Source organism: Nicotiana tomentosiformis, chromosome 12, assembly GCF_000390325.3.
Source record: "Nicotiana tomentosiformis chromosome 12, ASM39032v3, whole genome shotgun sequence".
Lineage (NCBI taxonomy): Eukaryota > Viridiplantae > Streptophyta > Magnoliopsida > Solanales > Solanaceae > Nicotiana > Nicotiana tomentosiformis.
In genome coordinates this window covers 124,229,753-124,249,124 of record NC_090823.1, presented here as the reverse complement: position 1 = coordinate 124,249,124, position 19,372 = coordinate 124,229,753, and the positions used below count along the sequence as shown (strand labels likewise).

General features: G+C 34.8%; 2 protein-coding genes across 2 annotated transcripts; both read left to right on the top strand.

The window, feature by feature from the left end:
- Positions 1 to 12,048: 12,048 nt before the first annotated feature.
- Positions 12,049 to 16,271, top strand: LOC104104083 (protein Dr1 homolog). The gene is made up of 6 exons (XM_033658156.2): positions 12,049 to 12,471; positions 12,587 to 12,648; positions 14,068 to 14,157; positions 14,755 to 14,849; positions 15,467 to 15,535; positions 15,854 to 16,271. Exons 2-6 carry the CDS (start codon positions 12,594 to 12,596, stop codon positions 16,109 to 16,111), a joined length of 567 nt encoding a protein of 188 aa, XP_033514047.1. The 5' UTR covers positions 12,049 to 12,471; positions 12,587 to 12,593; the 3' UTR covers positions 16,112 to 16,271.
- A 1,266-nt stretch (positions 16,272 to 17,537) lies between these two features.
- On the top strand, positions 17,538 to 18,755 carry LOC104104082 (protein MIZU-KUSSEI 1-like). Its single transcript, XM_009612076.4, has one exon. It carries the CDS (start codon positions 17,675 to 17,677, stop codon positions 18,530 to 18,532), a length of 858 nt encoding a protein of 285 aa, XP_009610371.1. The 5' UTR covers positions 17,538 to 17,674; the 3' UTR covers positions 18,533 to 18,755.
- The last annotated feature ends 617 nt before the right edge of the window (positions 18,756 to 19,372 follow it).

Genomic DNA, 19,372 nt, shown 5'->3' with positions numbered 1-19,372 from the left:
ATGCCATTCATTAAGGTCAGGGAACTGTGGCTTTCCAACTTTTTCTTCTCCACGGGTCCTAACAATGGCTTCAGCCATACATCAGCTTGACCAGACTTCCTCAATACATTTCCACCCTCAGGGACCTCAATTACAATTTTTCTCATTTCCCTCCTGCTGCTAGAAGGCTCAACTTCTATATGAGAAGCAGCAACGGGAGCAACAACTAGAGTAACATCAGGTAAAGACACAGGGGGGTTAACAGTAGATGAAACTACAAGAGGTAATTCTTCAGAAACAAGCCTGAGGCCTTCTTCACCCTCAAAGCCATGGGCGAACAACCTATCAACAAGACTAGATAGGGGATTAGCTGTGTTACCAGCGTCATTATCAGAAATTTCTAAAGGAATATTCTCCGGCTCATCAATGAGTCTGAAAGGAATTGAACTCGGTGGAGGATCATGAGAAATAGGGTTTCATCATCAGAAACCACGCATATCATGGCACACGATTTTCTTACCAAAGAACCTTCTTCTACCTCCTCTTCATCATCAGACCCACGAGCTTTATTAGTTTTCCTCTTGGAGGAGGAAACACTCAAAATCCTTTCCTGAGCAAGACTTACAGAAAGCCTGGTTGATGGAACAAATACGGGACTAATGTCACGAATAGCAAACCCTAATAAAAAAAGGGGATGATGAAATTTTTACATATGAACAAGTAAAAGAAGGAGAAGAACTATGAGGGTGAAGGGTATCGTGTGTCTTCACTTTCCAACTGAATTTTTGTGAAAGAAATTTCCAAGATCTTTTGTCCATAGGAGCAGCAGTCAACATCTTTTCTACCCAAGCACGGAAGTTGGAAATTTCTTCAAAGACTTCCATGGTTGCTGAAAAAATGGATATGTGATTACATGAAGGAATTCAAGACATATAAAAAAAAAAAGAAGAAAACTTACGTGTAAAGTTCTATTTTTCTGAAAAAGACATGTTTTCTTCACCCACTAACCCACTAGTGGTGGCAGCAACAAAGCGGGCGTACCAGCCACGGCCCATGTCATGCTCGGGGCTAACTAAACCCTTTTACTTCTAGCCACGAGGGAAAAGACCCCTTCGAGAAACAACTTGGGGGAGTAAAGATGAAGTAAGTGACGAAAGGTAAAAGGAACGGAGACCAAACCCGACATAACAAAGGTATGCTATAGCCCTCCACACGATGGGACCAATCTGGCAAGGGCAAATAATAAAATAGCGACAAAACTCGATGATCACTGGATCAATGAGAAGCTTAACCCTCAAGTGAAAGGGTAGGTATAAACGAAAGAAAAACTGGCATGGTAAGAAGTGATTCTTTGATTGGCACCAAGGATTAAAACTAGGAAACCTAGCTTCCAATGACATTCTCGTCAAACTAAGAAAAGAATACCAGGAGTGATTAAACTTGGGTAAAGTTCAGCAGGGTTAAGGGAAGCTATAGAAGAAACTTGATTCCACATGGTCTCACGATCTGATATAAAAGAAAATTCTTGAGGAGTAATCTCAGCAACCGTAGGCTCATGTAGAGGTTCATTTAGGTCCCTATTTCTAGAAGAGGATCTAGGGGTCAAAGGAGCCCTAAGTCTAGAAGAAGAAGGCCTGGCAGAACTACTTTGAGAGGAGGAATCTCGAGTAGATAACGAACCAAGGCGACAAAGTCTACCACCTCTCATACTCCTAGTAGGGGTAGTAGAAGGAGTAAGCTCGTCGACGATTACAACTTTGCGAGGGTCTAGTGTTGACGAAGACATATTTAACAAAGGAACTACAGAGAAAAGGTACAGAAATACGAAGAAGGGTTAAGATGATGGATACAGAAGGAAAGAGGTTTCAAGAAATCAAAAAGGATTGTATCGTCATTAAAATCGATCATTATGAAGTGTTATAATGGAACCGTCACTTCGTGACTAACGCAACCACAGGAAAAACTCTAAAAAAGTGCTGAGAAACTGCAGAACCAGTCATAAGAAGCCACGTGGCATGGGCATTAAATGAATGTGACATACGTCGCATCGATTCTGAAGAAGGCATAATGATACTCAAGAAACGACTGCAAAGAATTCCCGCCATAAAGAACTTACCACTTCCCGAATATTCAGTTGAGAATATTCAAAAAGTGGGGGGACTATCTATATTGGTGAAAAAGACATGACACGTGGGCTATCAATAAGCTGACGGGGGCATGATACGTGGAACGTCGGTGTTAGGACAAGTGGCGTTCTTCATTAGACGAGTTAAAGAATGTGGAAAAGGCACGAGAGAAACACCCACGGGGTTATGCTGAGAAAAACACCGGACCTGACAGCTGTAAAACAAGAAACAGGAACGAAATGAATAAAGGCTGCAAAAAAGGGGAAGATACACGTTCCTGACATAAACAAGGAAGAGAAATCGGTACAGTTACAAGGAATCTTTAGTCATAAATGTTTCTGTTACGATTAAACATGGTAACGGGCAATCAACACAATTAATACCATTAGTGAGCCCAAATTAAGTAAGGGAACTGTTATAATTATATGCTCCTATATAAGGACAAAAATCTCATTTGTAATGGCAAGTAACAATTATTATTGAAATCCATACTGTTATTCTTTGCTTTATTCTCCAAGCTTTAAGCTTTAATTTTGGGAGCGATTATCAGTTCATTTCTTATTTTCTTTGTCAATCATTTTTATTTTTTGATCTATTCTTCCAAAATTATTGGAAAATTAAAGTAAATCTTGGTTATCAGTAACCCAACTTCTTCTAGATATTGACTTTGACTGAAAAATCTATTTTTGGTTAAACACAAATCAGACTCCACCCAAGAGAAATAACTCGAGCCAAAACCAGCAGCCTAATATTCTTCCACTTAGATTGTGTTACGCTTCCAAAAAACGGTAGATAAATTTCTCATTAACACATGTCCATATTTTCTCACATTTAAACCTTATAGTTTGCTCTTTTTTTCCTTTTTTTTTTTTTTTTTTTGTGGTCATGAAAATATAGTTTGTTATCACCATTCTTCCTAACATAGAAAACATACAAAAGTAAAACTCCTAACATGTTTCCAAGTCAAGCTGTGACAAACAGGACGGGTTAGGGATACCATGAAATGTCATGGATCGATGCCGACAAAGAATGGGGCGGCAAGAAGGCTAGGTAGGGTTTTCAGAACTACTAATTATTCAGCTTTCTTAGAATTTATCACAGGTCTCCTCACCTTACTTGGTAAACCCTTTAAACTGAAATAATATTTAAAGAACGCATATGCAATTAGTTAGTTGAATTAAAGATAAACATGAAACGTCTCTGAGGAAACATCCAACTTACGGACGTTAGGTTCAGTGTTTGAGCAGGAGTCAGGTCACCTGAAAATGGCATTACAAATTAAGTTGCTCAAGTGATAATTATAACTGGAAATAGAAAATGAGTACTAAAACTACAGGCAATTTACTTAATATGGAGATAATATGTTGATAAAATTAAATATGAATGCATTTGGCAATGTGACAGTAGCATATCAGCCCCCCTGGAAGCTTGCCTTGGTACTGGGATGTAATATGTATTACGCACGTGCAACACTTTTATCCTTGTATGCTTCCTTAGTTTGGTAATTTTTATTATTATTTTGAATAAGTCTCCTATTGTGTAGGAGCATTTATACTAGAAATACTCCAAAATAATACTAGAAATACTAGGAGACTTATTCAAAATAATACTCCAACAAGAAGTAACAACCTAAGGAATTGTAAATATTCAGAAATGAATTTGGAGGCCTTCTTCATATATTGCAATTGGTCTCACCAGCTTAAAAAGCAAGTGATTGTCGGGGTAAGTCGTGTGAAGGATCTCCCGGGGTTTTTTGAGGTGATGGAACAGTGGCAACAACCGGAGCAATGGTAGGATCAACGGATACAATGGTGGCTCAACAAAATTAGTGGCCTAAGGCCTAATTTAAATAAGAGAGCTTTTTCTTGTTAAGTATTTTTGTTTATAGCATAGTACTTTTACAAGATATAAAGCGTTCAAATGCACAACAAACATCTGATTGTAATATTAAATTTTTTTGAAGGGTTAATTCAAGTTAATAAGGTATAAGTCATGTGTTTGTAATATGTTATCTTGGATTTTTTTGTAAAAAATATTATTTAGTAATATAAAGATTTGAGTAGTTTAATTCAAAGCTCTAAAAAAATTTACTGTTACAAAGTGTCAGTATTTCTATACTTATAAAGATTTTGTACTTTTTCTATAAATTTAATAATGTCTAAGCTAAAATAACATCAAAAAAATATATTTAAAATTTAAGGGGCCCCAAACTAAATCAAAGGCTTTACTTTGTCTTCCCCTTGAGCCACCCCTGAACAGATGTCATAATTATTCCTCGTCGGATCAGTTGATTTTGAGAGAACCAAACATTATACCAGGGATCTGGAATGTCAAAATCATTTCGAGGAATTGCCAGAAACAGGGCAAAGATGGTTGACTGCTAACCTTAGAAAAGGAAGCTTTAAAATTTTGAGATGGATTTGGCTAGTCAGAGCTTATCGATTCTCTAATCCCTTGTAAAATCTAGTGATGAAGAGTAACTGAAGGATACTTTATTCAGTCACTAACCAATGTTTAAATAGACAAAGAAGTAACAAACAAGGACTAAACTTATGCTGGATCTCCTAAGTAATAAGAGAGCTAACTAATTACTAGAAATGCTCCTAAATCGGACGGATATCACACGAGTTAGTTACTAAAATTTACTGGTATAAAAAAGTCCTCGGCATAAGCATGTAAGTTTTTACATGCATAGAGTGTTTACACCAAATCAATAAATGCATAACATATGTCTTGCACATGGACTTCAAGCATTTAACCATAGTGAATTACAAGCGTTCTCATCTCACTAAATCAATTAAATGTGGTGTATTAATATAGTTTGGTGTAAACATACGGGGTGTGGTAAGTATTTACCGCACTCATTCAAGTCTAAGTTAAATTTCATGGCATTGGTTTGCAATTTTGCATTATGACTTACATTAGTCATTCTTTGTTCTATAAACTTTCCCTCTGTTTCTTAGAGTGTGATTTACAATCTTCTATAATTAAATACATCAAGAAATATAATCTCCTATAATTAAATTTGATGAATAACCACATGTATAGGTGGAAAAATTATTAAAAGAGAATATTTATCCACCCATATTATCTATTAAAAATGGGTTGGATAATTAACTTTATAAAAACGGGTCGAATATGAATAAGAATCATATTATCCACTTAGAAAATGGCTAACCAATGCATAACTAATGTGTTTAACTTTTACATTTGTAAAGCCTCAAATTGGGGGTTCCTCGAGTTTGGGAGGCTAGGAATTCTCCCATAAGTAATCATATTCAAGAAGCCATGGATAATATGGATATCCATATTATCCGTCGGATAACCCGTTTTTTATCCGTCTCAAATACGGGTTGGGTCGGATAATTTATCTGTTTTTGAATTACCCGTATCCGACCCGACACGTATGTTTGCCACCCCTAACCACATGAATGGTGTGGATTTATCACTTAAATCAATCTAAGAGTTGAAAAGAAAGCAAAAGAAAAAGGAATACATACTTTCAAATATAATCAATTTTATATAATTTCTCTCCTTATGTCTGAAGTTTGATTTTGTATCAGAAGGTTCCTATTTGTGTATTACATCATTCCAGGAATCACTCCAAGAGCTCTCCTAATACGTATTTACTATAATTTCAAGTCTATTGACAAAATGAGGGAATAGATGACAAAAACCATCAAATTACCCTTGTAGCCAACGAGGTGGTTAATCACTTCTACATTTGAAATGAAAGCTTTGTGAAAACTCTATAACCCCTGTAGAAGCAAGGTCCAGTTTCAATTTGGTGCCCATATTTCAATACCAACGATAAGATGTGTAAAATCATTTTCACATTTAGAATATACTTTATACATCAATATTACTAGACCACAGTTATATCAATTATATGAGAACATGGACAGGCAAATAAATTAAATTTTCTTCTTCTTATATCATTAATAGGATAATAAAAAATGTCTAACTAGACAGTAATGACACAATATTACTTTGAAAAAGAATAAAAGAGACACAATATTACTTAAAGCTTAATTTCATATTTTTACGGTTTCAAGTCCTGATATGTTAGGTATAGCATTGGAGTTATGGTGGGATTTACGAGATTCCTATATCCTTAACTAATGGCTTGTTTGGATGGTTGTTATGTATCGTTTCATAATGTATTGTATTGTACTGTGTCATTTTGATGTACAGTCAAACCTCTCTATAAAAACCTTGTTTGTTCCGAATACTTTTAGATGTTACAGCGAAGTGCTGTTATAGAGAATATATATTATAACATAACATGAAAATTAGTTCCGAAAAAACTTGGTTTTTATAGTGAAGTGTTATTATATAGGGATGTTATTATAGAAAAGTCTGACTGTATATAATATTTGGGTAGATTGTATTGTTTGCCATCGTTTGATGTCATGCACCAACAATATGAAGAATAAACTTATAATATTATAAAAAAAGTAAGGTACAAGTAGAATTATTATATAAAAAAGTAAGGTAACAGATAAAATAAAATTATTTAATAAAGGAAAGGCAAAATGAGAGAACAAAATAAAGTAACGATGCGACCATACCAAATCGGTCACACTTTTCGTTGTCACGTAACGACGGATGTAACGATATGATATAATAAAATTTAAGTAACAATCGAAATAAATATTCGATACAATATTATAAATAGCCCAAACAAGATCTAGAATCTGAACTTTGAAAATGAAGAAATACTTAACAATGACCACTTTGTTATAAGAAAAATCAAATTATGGTGGATGTCTACTCTTCCTCCATGATCTTCTCAAATGCTTAATGACATATTCAATGACATATTTCTATGCTTAATGACATATTCAATGACATATTTTTCTTCACTTTTCATGCCTATATAAAGGTCTTGTAATTGATAGGAAAATACACACAATTGAAGAAGAAAATCTCTTCCTTCTCTCTATCTCCATTTCTTGTTCATGTTTTACTAAAAAAAATTTATTTCATAACAACATGTCTTGTTCATGTTTTACTAAGTTGCTTTTATTTTATAATACGTTATCAGCACGAACTGCTCATTTCATGATCTTCTACGTCAAGACTATGTAAATTATAAGCAGACAATGAGATCAAGTACAATAAAAAATATCTTGGATGATAATACAAAGATAAGTTTTACATCCATCTAAACCCATTCATACTTTCATATCTTTGCATTAACTTTATGTGCAGTGTTTAGTAAAAATATTTTTTTCAATTGTATCTAGTGAGATAAAGAACTGGAAAGGTATGTCTTTATTTGCTACATCTCTTATAGGACAAAGATAATATTCCAACGTATATATATGTTCTGACCTTTTACATACTATGATAGATAATTATTAAGGTAATTTAGTAATAATATTTTTACCATAACATGATGTATTTCATTGAAAGCAAAATTGACATATATCCTAACTAACATTTTTGTTGCAGAGGAACTGTTTCAAGATTGAAATAGTTATATATGTCTTCTTGAAAGTTAATTTACTTATACCTATAATTATGAAGTAATAATATTTTAAAGGCTCGAGTGCGAATCCTAGTAAATTTTGGCCTATTATGCCAAAGATTGAGGGTAAGACAATGGGTTCAAGTCCCAACGCACTATGTTGATTAAAAGACGTTGGATTTAAGTTCCAACGCATTATGACCTAGCATACCTTTATATGGGTAAAGCATTGAGTTTGAGTCTTAATGCACCATATTGATAATAATAATAATAACAACTAAAGAAAAAATAATGTAATTCTCATGAAAAAGCACGAAGCTTGTCCCACTTGATTTGCTCAATTCTTGAAGTGAATGTGATAGCAGTGCATGATAAGTCTAAATAAAGACAAGTGGTTGACCAATGAATATGGGCGTGCGAAAGGTCAAAATAATAATAGTTATCATTATGGTAATTATAAAAAGGGAGAAATTCTTTGAAGAGAATGTGACTTGTGATAAACATTGAGATTGCATACTCATTCCTGAAAGTGAATGTGAAAATATATATATGATAAAGATTATGCATAATAATGTACTTGTGCATAGTTGGATAAATACTACAACTCACCTCTAAGGGAGGTTTGAGACAAAGAAAGATAATGAATATTATTGTGTAGTTACATGAATATATCATTGGTCGAATACATATGATACGCCAAAAATATTTTGTCATGCCTTATGAAAGTTATTAAAAGCAAAATTAAAGTAAGAAATTATTTTACTTGTGATGATTTTTAACATGACAATTATTATGATATGATTCTCTTTGTGAAGGAGACGTTCATTATATGGATGGTGTGACAAAAGATCTTGTAGTATAAAAGCAGTTAAGAGCTCTGAAAGAACTAATTTGTTACTACCCGGATGAATGAAATTGTTCATGACATTAATATTGTAGTAAATCTCAAAAGAAATATTTTGATTTACAAATATATTAGCCAAAGTGGTTGGCATATTGAGACTATAAATGAAAAGAAGATTGAATATCTTTATATTACTATAGTCATACCGGGTAAATATGAAAGGTTACCTGACTTTTCTTCTATTTGTACTACACAAGTATAATCATGATGATGCAATCACAAGCCACAAGTAAACTAAAGGTTTACTGAAATAAATATTAGTTGGCATGATCGGTTGACCATCTCGGTTCAATTATGATGCGAAAAAATTAATTGAGAATTACATTGGCATATATTGAAGAAATATAAGATTCTTCAAGAATTCTCTTGTGCTTCTTATTCTCATGATATACCAATTAAGGTTGGGATTGAATCCCTTGATTTCTGGAACGAATAAAAGGTGATAAATATATGGGCCCAGTCACCTTCCATGTGGACCGTTTACTATTATATGATTTTAATAGATGCATCTATTCTATGGTTATATGTGCATTTATTATCAACTTGTAGTTTGGCTTTTGCAAGATTGATTGCTCAACTTATTAGAGCACAGTTTCAGAATATAAATTATGATGATTTATCTTGATAATACTGGTTTAAATCCAAGTTGGTTTAGCAGAAATTGTATACCTCCAATTATATCTAAACCATTAGTTATGAGAATAAAATTGCCAAAGTAAAATTTAGTATGTGATGTATTATTTAATATACAACAGCACTTGTACGCATCTAGCCAAGTTATGATAAGTTTTCCCTATCACAATCGGTTCAGGGTCAGGAACCAAATAATTTCCATCTAGAAATATGAATGTGCTATATGATTTAATTGTTCTACCACAATGCACAAAGATGGATCCCCAAATAAGGCTAGGGATATGTGTTGGTGATCCCAACAATAGGGGGAGAAAATAGGCAGCTGAAAACGTAATACATGTAATGAATTATTATGAGTACATCGAGATCCTCGTACGAGAACATGTGAACTTGAAGTTCAAGTGATAATTCATTTGCAAAATATTGCCAGGCGTATTTGCTGACCCAAAACTAAATGTCATATTCAGCTGCTAATTCTCCAAATAAAATAAAGTTCATAATGAATAGAGTCCATGGCATGCATAAAGCATAATAGACTAATCGGTTCTAAAGATAAAACTCCTTGAAGAAGGAGAAGAGCAAATGTTCAAGATGGTCATAATAAGGAGGCAAGTGCTATGGGAGAGCACCACGACATAACACTTCATAAGACCTCATGGGAGAGGCTCAGGTACCTGAAAATAATAAGATAAAGAGATCTCAATAAGTTATGTCTTTATTGGGTAATAGTAGAACCGATATAAAATGATCGTCGATGATATTGTTAATTTAATGTAGCGCTCAATATTATTTATATTGACGAGGATCTTGAGCTCAAATCTGTCATAAAATTTGGACAGATAAATAATTGGCCAAATAAAAAATATGCAATGAAAATTGATTTCACATGAAAAATATGAAGTTGGACGAATAGTTCCAACACCTGAAAGTATAAAGCCAGTAGATGTATAAATGTGTTCTTATGCGAAAAAAAGGGTCAAGTCGATAGATATAAAGACGACTTGTGTCACAAGAAAATTTGTAAATATCCTGGCATTGATTTATATAGAGACATGTTCTCCTGTGGTGGATTTCGCCATTTCAAGTTTTAATCTGGCAATACAAGAAAAACGTGATATGCGTATAATGGAAATCATTGAAGGATTTAAATTGTTCTGAAGCATATTAAGGTTTCCAAGAAATTTATTAAATAAAGCTTCAAAAATCCTTATACGGATTGAAACAATCAAGGCGCATATGGTATAATCGCCTGAGTGAGTACCTGTTGAAAGAAGGGTACAAGAATGATTCAATTTGTCCTTGTGTCTTTATAAAAAGATCTGGATCTAAATTTATTATAATCACCGTGTATGTTGATGATTTAAATATCATTGGAACTCCTGAAGAGCTTCCTAAAGCAGTAGAGCTTCCTAAAGTAGTAGACTATTTAAAGAAAGAATTTGAAATAAAAGATCTTGGAAAGATAAAATTTTGTCTTGGTGTATAAATTGAGTATATGAAAGATAAAATTTTTGTCCATCAATCAACATACACTAAAATGATTTTAAAGCGATTTTATATGGATAAAGCATATCCATTCTGACCTCATAAAAATAATGAAGAGCTTCGTGGTCCCGACGTACCATATCTTAGTGCAATTGGTGCACTAATGTATCTTTCTAACATTACAAGGTCTGACATAACTTTTTCAGTTAATGTCTTAACCAGTTATAGTTCTGCTCCTACAAGGAGACATTGGAATGGAATCAAGCATATATTGCAGTATCTAAAAGGGACTACCGGTATGAGATTATTTTATGGCAATGATTGCAGTCATGATCTTATTGGTTATGCCGATGCTGGGTATTTATATGAGCCACAAAAGGTTCGATCTCAAACAGGCTATGTGTTTACATATGGAGGCACTGCCATATCTTGGCGATCGACTAAGCAATCAATCGTGGTTACTTCATCTAATCATGCTGAGATAATTGCTATTCATGAATCAAGTCGAGAATGTGTATGGTTGAGGTCTATAATACACCTTATTCGAGACAAATGTGGTTTGAAGTGTAACAAACTACCAATAATTTTGTATGAAGACAATGCAACATGCATAGCTCAGTTGAAGGGAGGATTCATAAAAGGGGATAGGATAAAGTACATTTCACCAAAGTTATTTTTCACACATGATCTTCAAAAGAATGGTGATATCAATGTGCAACAGCTCCATTCAAGTGATAATATGGTTGATTTGTTCACCAAATCTCTACTGGCGTCAACTTTCAAGAAACTAGTGTACAAGATTGGGATGCGAAGGCTCAAGGATGTGAATTGATGCTCACATCAAGGGGAGTTAATACGCGTTGTACTCTTTTTTCCTTACAAGGTTTTGTCCCACTGGGTTTTCCTTGCAAGGTTTTTAACGAGGCAACCAAAATGCGTATTTCTAAACATGTGTATTCTTTTTCCTTCACTAGAATTTTTTTTCCCATAGGGTTTTTTCCTAATAAGGTTTTAACGAGGCACATTATCTATGGACATCCAAGAAGGAGTGTGATAAGAAAAATCAAATTATGGTGGATGTCTACTCTTCCTCCATGATCTTCTCAAATGCTTAATGACATATTCAATGACATATTTCTATGCTTAATGACATATTCAATGACATATTTTTCTTCACTTTTCATGCCTATATAAAGGTCTTGTAATTGATAGGAAAATACATACAATTGAAGAAGAAAATCTCTTCCTTCTCTCTATCTTCATTTCTTGTTCATGTTTCACTAAATTGCTTTTATTTCATAATAACATGTCTTGTTCATATTTTACTAAGTTGCTTTTATTTTATAACACACTTAATTAAAAGAAGTTAGGAATAGAAAAGAGCTTATTCTCATGATAGTATATAGAATACCATATTGGGGAATATGTGTTAGGCCTCAATTGGAAGATCACAACAGAGTCCGCAAATCTCTTTGCCACACCTTTTCTCCACTTTCTCCAGAAGAAACTATATAAGCAAATGAATCATATTTATCATCCCCGACCCTCTCACGCGCCCATTTCTTACGTGCAAGCCACGTCCCAATCATCACTCAGACCTTATGGGACCCACGTCATTCTGAACCACACCTCCCTCATTCGTGCTTCAGACTATCCGCCGTTGAATTCAGAAAAAAATTGCCCTAGTCATCTGCGAAACTCCTCTCTCCCTTTCCTTATCTATATCCAGCATCATGAACCGCCGTTTACGATTCCGATCACCTCCTTCGATCTCATTCATTTATTTTCCAATCGGCGGAGCTGCGGCTCTATTCTCTATAAAATCGTCATCCTTTATCCGATCCGCCACTCGCGGTTTTCTAATTCGTAAGGTGAGTTTAGTTCACTCTATAGCTCTAGATCTTTCCTCTTCGATTCGTATAAGCAATTTTTTTCGTATTTGTATTATGTATATTGTATTTGAGATTTTGTGTTTGGTTTTTTTAGGGTTAATATGGAGCCTATGGACATCGTTGGTAAAAATAAGGAGGATGCTTCGCTTCCAAAAGGTTACTTTCTTCTCTTCTCCCTAAATTCCATGTTCTATTTTGTTTTTGCATCTTTGCGCCTCGATTAAGCTACTAAATATACCTGCCACTTCCTACCAGCACTGGTATTGTGTAACTGTGTCCACCAAAGCTTGGACAAATGGAAAGAAATCGCCTAGTATTTTTTTATTATTGCTATAATTTGAACCTGAGACCTCATGGTTTTCCACCGACTTTATTGACCACTAGGCCGCACCCCAAAGTTTCTCTTTCACTTTTGTATACCTAACTTGAAGAAAGGACAATTATTGAGTATTGGAATGGAACGGCTCCGAATGGAGTGGAATGTATATTCGGGACTCGTATAGCTGTGCACAGACTAGTTTGGAATTTGGCATAGTTTGTAATTGAAGAGCTTTTGAGTGGATGAATATGATGTAATCGCGCAAAGGTTGATGATTAAGTGCTTGTTTGGAAGGTATTAGGTTATGCCAATTTAGTTGCATGCCTTTGCGACTTTTATGATTCAGGGAGGGGAGGTTTTCTTCTGAAATCTAAGAGATGCATTTAATACAATTTATGGAGCACGCATTGACTTGCAATGACTGAAGTAGTTGACATGTGTAGGCCTCTCCGTGAACTACGGTGGCAAGTAAATGCTATAAATTTGGAACAGCACATGCATGTTGATGTCACTGCTTTGCCTCAGATTTGTTTGTACGAAATTTATTGAGTTCCCTTTTGACTAAAAGTTAGAAGTATTAGGTTAGAAGAATTCTATAATAGCTGGAACTTTCTGTATTTCTCTTAGGATAATATTAGCACTATTGAGATATTAGAACATTGGGTGATCAGTCCTTCTACATATGTGGACAGAGTGTTGTAGCTGGAATAGAGGGTTTGCCTTGTTTTTCCAAAGGTTGTTGGAGAAAATTTTCTCAGATGAATGGTTGCTAAACATTGTATAAAGTGTCTCCAGTGGTTTGGATTTCTGTGTCGTAGTTGAATATAGAGTTGAGAAATTGGGTTGAGCAGTGAACACTTTCTAAAGTATTAGATCAGTTTGATAACGTATTGGTTCTTGTATGCTTCAATTTCTCTAGGTTTTTCTTATTATATGATGTGAAAAATTACTGAAGTTCTCTCTCTCTCTCTCTCTCTCTCTCTCTCTCTCTCTCTCTCTCTCTCTCTCTCTCTCTCTCTCTATTTTTGTGGTACAGTATGCTAATTGTGTTAGGCTGATGAGATTGATGATCTCAATTGAGAACAATGGTATTATAGGAATTATTGTTGCCTCTGGGTTCGCCTTATACTCTGAAGCTCATTTAGTTTTTGGCAGAAGTTCATTATTTAAGGAGGTCTCAATGTGTTTGGTTGTTGCTTTACTTCTATAATTGATATATTGTTTGGCTATCTGATACTGCTGTTATTTCTTTTCAGCAACTATGACAAAAATTATTAAGGAGATGTTGCCCCCAGATGTCCGTGTTGCTCGAGATACTCAGGATCTTTTGATTGAATGTTGTGTAGGTGAGTTGATTTAGTTTCTGGGTTCAGTTTTTAAGTTTGGTGATATGTCATTGCTATTGTTAGTGGTGTTTGCTTATAATAGCAGCTGATTTTCTGTATAAATTTTAAGGGAATATGTAACATGACTAGAATTACTATTTCCCGTGGAGGATTATGGATCTAAAGGGAAAGCGAGTCTAAAAGCTGTCAAGTCAAATAATTTATGGTGAGTTGTAGTAAGAACTAAGAAGAGTATGGTACAAGTGCATGGTAGTGACTAATGAGCATAAAACATGTTTAAGACATTATGTAGGTTAATATATTAAAATAAGCTGATAAATTAACACATTTCAAGCTTATTCTAAGAGAATTCGTGATAACATGTCTCTACTGCTTGAACAGGATTGAGGTCCCTTCTCCTTCCTGTTCATTCCTCTATAGATAGTTGAATGTTATCTAACAGTCAAAAGAAAAGAAAAACAGATAATTGAGTGTTATCTATTCACATACCACGATTAGATAACGAAATAATTGATTCAATTAGTATATGAAGCATCGTTGTACTGGGGTTCTCTTTTTGATTTGCATTAATTTTTGGTACTCTCTGATCTTCTGCAGAGTTCATTAATCTTATCTCATCAGAATCAAATGAAGTTTGTAATAGAGAAGAGAGACGAACAATTGCACCAGAACATGTACTCAAGGCTTTGGAGGTACTAGACTTGATCTTGCAGTTCATCTTTTATGTTCATCTTCTTTATGTTGATTTTGCTTTGCAATTTTCTGCGGCATATCACTTTGAAACTGTGCTATATATGAGTTTACTTTGAGGAGATATAAGCCATTTGAAACTTAGTTTAACTTTGAGGTGAGAGTAGAGTGGGAAGGACACCAACTGTAAATTTTGTTCTCGCCTTCAAGTTTTCGTCTGAGGTTATATTGGGCCTGATATATGATCGGATGCAAATGGTTTTTCATGATTTAGACTGATGTCCACATTTATGGTGAAATCTTTTTTTATTTTATATAGGTCTCAAGGAACAAATATTCACCACCTTATCCCAAAAAAAAAAAAAAATCATTATGAAGATCAACTGAACCAGTTTTATGTTGTTCAGTATTCTTACAGTTATTTTCGTGACCAAACAAGAGTGTTTGATCAATTTGTATCTTTATAGGTTACCTCTTAATCATAAGCATATGAAAGCTTTTATGGTATCTTTACAATGAGAGTGATAATTAATGACCTGATTTGCTAATCATAACATGCTGATAATTATTTGCAATTGACATACGCATTCACAACTTATATTAATTAATGATTTCTCAGGTTCTTGGCTTTGGGGAATATATTGAAGAAGTTTATGCTGCATACGAACAACACAGGCTAGAGACCATGGTAACTGCTCATTTCTATATCTTCTTGCATTAGTTTGACCTGTTATGTAGGATGCTTCAATGACTTCCTGTTGAATAGCTAGATTTATCTACGGACCAAAAAAAAGTAGACTTATCCATCTATTGAGCCACTGACTCTTTTCATTTCCATGGAGCCGTCATCTTAGTGTTATCTTTTTCATCTTTTTCCTCCCCAAATCAGTCTCATTCTCACCCTCACTCCATGAACCCATGCATGTAGTTTTTCCAAGTAAAGTAGCTTTTCGAAAAGCGAAGAGTCTGATAATTGCGTTGCCTTCTGGTGTATTTTCAACCACAGGACACGGTTAGATCAGGGAGGTGCAGCAATGTTGCTGCGATGACCGAAGAAGAAGCACTAGCTGAGCAACAGAGGATGTTTGCTGAGGCACGTGCAAGGATGAATGGCAGTGCTACAGTTCCCGCAAAACAGCCTGATTCAGAAGCACTAGCTGAGCAGCAGAGGATGTTTGCTGAGGCACATGCAGAGATGAATGGCGGTGTTACAGTTCCCTCGAAACAGCCTGATTCAGAAGCGGACCAAAACTTGACTAGCTAATTTTAGGACTTCTTTGTTAGTTCTGTAGGCAAGTGGTTTCTCTTTTCTTTATGTACAAAAAGCTCCTGTCCCATGTGCTACTTATGTGAACTTTCCTTCAATTTGTACTTGTCTCCATATATTGTGTGTAATTAATGAGCAGAATGATCGACATTCCTCAGCCACTGCCCCAAGGAGCAAATGTGGTCAATTTCTTTGGGGTGTGTATTTTCCAATTCCGCCCAAATAAAACTAAGTTGTCAAGTTGTGGGAGAGAATGGTGAATGTGATGGTTATTTAATTGGTCATTGTTGAATTACTGATCCCATTCAGTATTGAGAAAAGAGAATACACCTCCCAATCTGTTTGATTTAGCCCTAAAATCAGTTTTTGACGGCTGTTATTGTGCAGTGAATTTTACAGCTCAGTGAAAGAGGATAAGGAAACATTAAATCCTATAAAGCCAACTTCAGCTTTATATCAGTGTTGCAGGTTCTTGATTAGTAGCATTATGTTTGCTCGAGCTGAACCCAACATCATCTCTGGTTGTCCTTTGGGTGTGGATGCAGGTTTATCACAAGCGCAAACATGAGACAGAACATTGTGTTGGGAGGATTTCTACTGTAAACAGTGACTGATCCTTGGTTCTCTTCCTCTGATTTCGTTGACCACTTGCTCATTTTTCAAAAAGCCTTGAAGTTCCTATACATTGATGGTCATGTCGATTATGACGTAAATACTTGTATATCTCTAAGACAAAACACTAAATCCTAAACTAATAAAATTGGTAAGTAACCTACTACTAGGGTCTTTTAGTTTGAAGAAAAAGAAAAGTTATGTTGAGATTAGTTATGTTAGAATTATTTATCTTGGTATTACAATATTTTTTATTGACTGTTTGGTATGTTGTATTAATTTTGGGATTGTCAATTTTATTGCTTTATTCAGGGATAATTTATCGTGAGATTACTATTCCACCCTCTGGCATGTATAAGTTATTCCGATGCTATTTTTAATCCTGTGATAACTTATCCCAGAATTAGTAACCAAACAGGGAATAGGGAAGTACTAAATTTTTTATTTCAGGATTATTTTGCTTATTCGTTATACCAAACGACCCCTTGGGGTTTAAACTACATTGATATCAAAAAATCTTTACATTGTCGCATAAAATTTAGATCATTCTCTGAAGAGAAAAATAAACTGTTCAAGTCAAAAAAGAGCCAGTCAAGTTATTCTTTTTGCACCGTACCACAAAAGAAAGTGAAATAACATATCCTGTGTCTCCCTGAGATTCCTTTCTTTATGTACAAATTTTCTCTTTCTCTGTTGTATCCCCCCCCCCCTTCCCCACCACCACCTTATAGCCCTGTATTTCATTCTAATTCCCATCAAAGTTGGTGGGGTAGCTATGCTTTCCCTTTATCAGATTCGTATATCTAACATAGTAGAAGCAAAACATTAAGAAAAGAAAGTAAAAATCCCTTCAAAACAACAAAACAGAAGCTCTACACTTTATCAGCTCTCACTCTCCTACACAAGAACACTTCAAAGGTGCAGCCTGGTTTTTCCCCCCCTTTTTAGATGAAGTCAAATATGGCTAAGCGTTTTCAAGACCTGTCTTCCAAGAGGCAGTTTCACTGGACAGCCAAAATCAGTAATGAAGAAGCAGAAGTAGAAGAATATCCATCCCTAAATCCCTCTTCAAACAAAAACATAACTTCAAAAGTAACCCCTGAAGTGTCAAGGACCAACTCCAAGTCTTCTTCTTTAAACACTATCCATGACAACAAGACAGATGACAAGAATTTAAATCAAGAATCAGCTACAGCAACTTCATCAGCATCAGTTACAACAACAAGAAGGAAACTGCAAACTATAACAGTGGCCAGGCTAAAGTCTGTCCTTATAGCAATTGGCAGAAACAGGATACACTTCCAACAAGGACTTGGAACAAGAGTTGTAGGCACCCTTTTCGGCCACAAGCGTGGATACGTACATTTTGCATTTCAGAAAGATCCCAATTCACAACCAGCTTTCTTGATTGAGCTTGCCACTCCTATAACTGTATTAGTCCAAGAAATGGCATCAGGCCTAGTTAGAATAGCATTGGAATGTGACAAGGAGGAAGAAAAGAAGGTGGGAAAATTGATAGATGAGCCTAAATGGAAAACTTACTGTAATGGAAAGAAGTGTGGTTATGCGACAAGACGGGAATGTGGGCCGAAAGAATTGCAGATACTTAAAGTTGTGGAGCCAATTTCAACTGGTGCTGGTGTTTTGCCAGGGAATGAAAATGGGGTTGCTGACTCTGGTGATATTATGTATATGAGGGCCAAGTTTGAGAGAGTTGTTGGCTCTAGAGATTCAGAGGCATTTTATATGATGAATCCTGATAGAAATGGAGCTCCTGAACTTAGTTTCTACTTGCTTAGAGTCTAAGTAGCCAATGGAAGATCCCAATTTCCAATGACTTAGTTTTACTTTTCTCTTTTCTTTAAGAGAGTTAAACTGAACTATAATCCTTTCTTGATCTAACTTCCAAAGACATGGAGGTCTAGCCATGTCCAAGTTTTTAGTATTTCCCCCCTTTTTTTTCTTCTTGTTTTGAAGAAAATGTGGTTAGAGAATGGTATATGGTTAATGGTATACTGTATTTTTTCTCTTTTGGGTGGTATGGAACATTGTATTATTGCTATTACCAAAATATACTTCCCATTTCAATTGAAGAGTTTAGCTTTTATACACAATTTTAAAAAAAATTACACTAGATCAATTAAGTGATAATCGTCCATAAAAGTCGGACTAGTAACATAAAAAATGAGGCAAGTTACACGAAAAAGTTAAAATATACTAATTGTAGAAATATTCATAAATAAGTTATATCCTTAATTGAATGGTTTGCAACATGATCAAATAAGAAAAATGCAGGATAAATAACCCTCCTCCCCCCCACTTATCAGCTTGTATGAATGCTTTAGTAGTGTCCTCTGCTCATTGTTTTTGTTCTCTAATCCTCTGTTGATGCCATATCCTTTGGTTTCATTAATTTGTTTTTCATCAAAAGTTGACATTATGCTACTACTTTCTTTTCTCACATTGCTGTTTGGTAGGGCCAAGTTGAATTCTTGAATCTTGTCAACATTACTAACAAATGATACTGTATATTCCATCGGTCCAAATTTACTTGTTCACTATTGATTTGTCATACCCTTTAAGAAATAATAAATAACATGAAAGCTTTAATATATCACCCTTAATTATTATATTGAAAAGCTAACT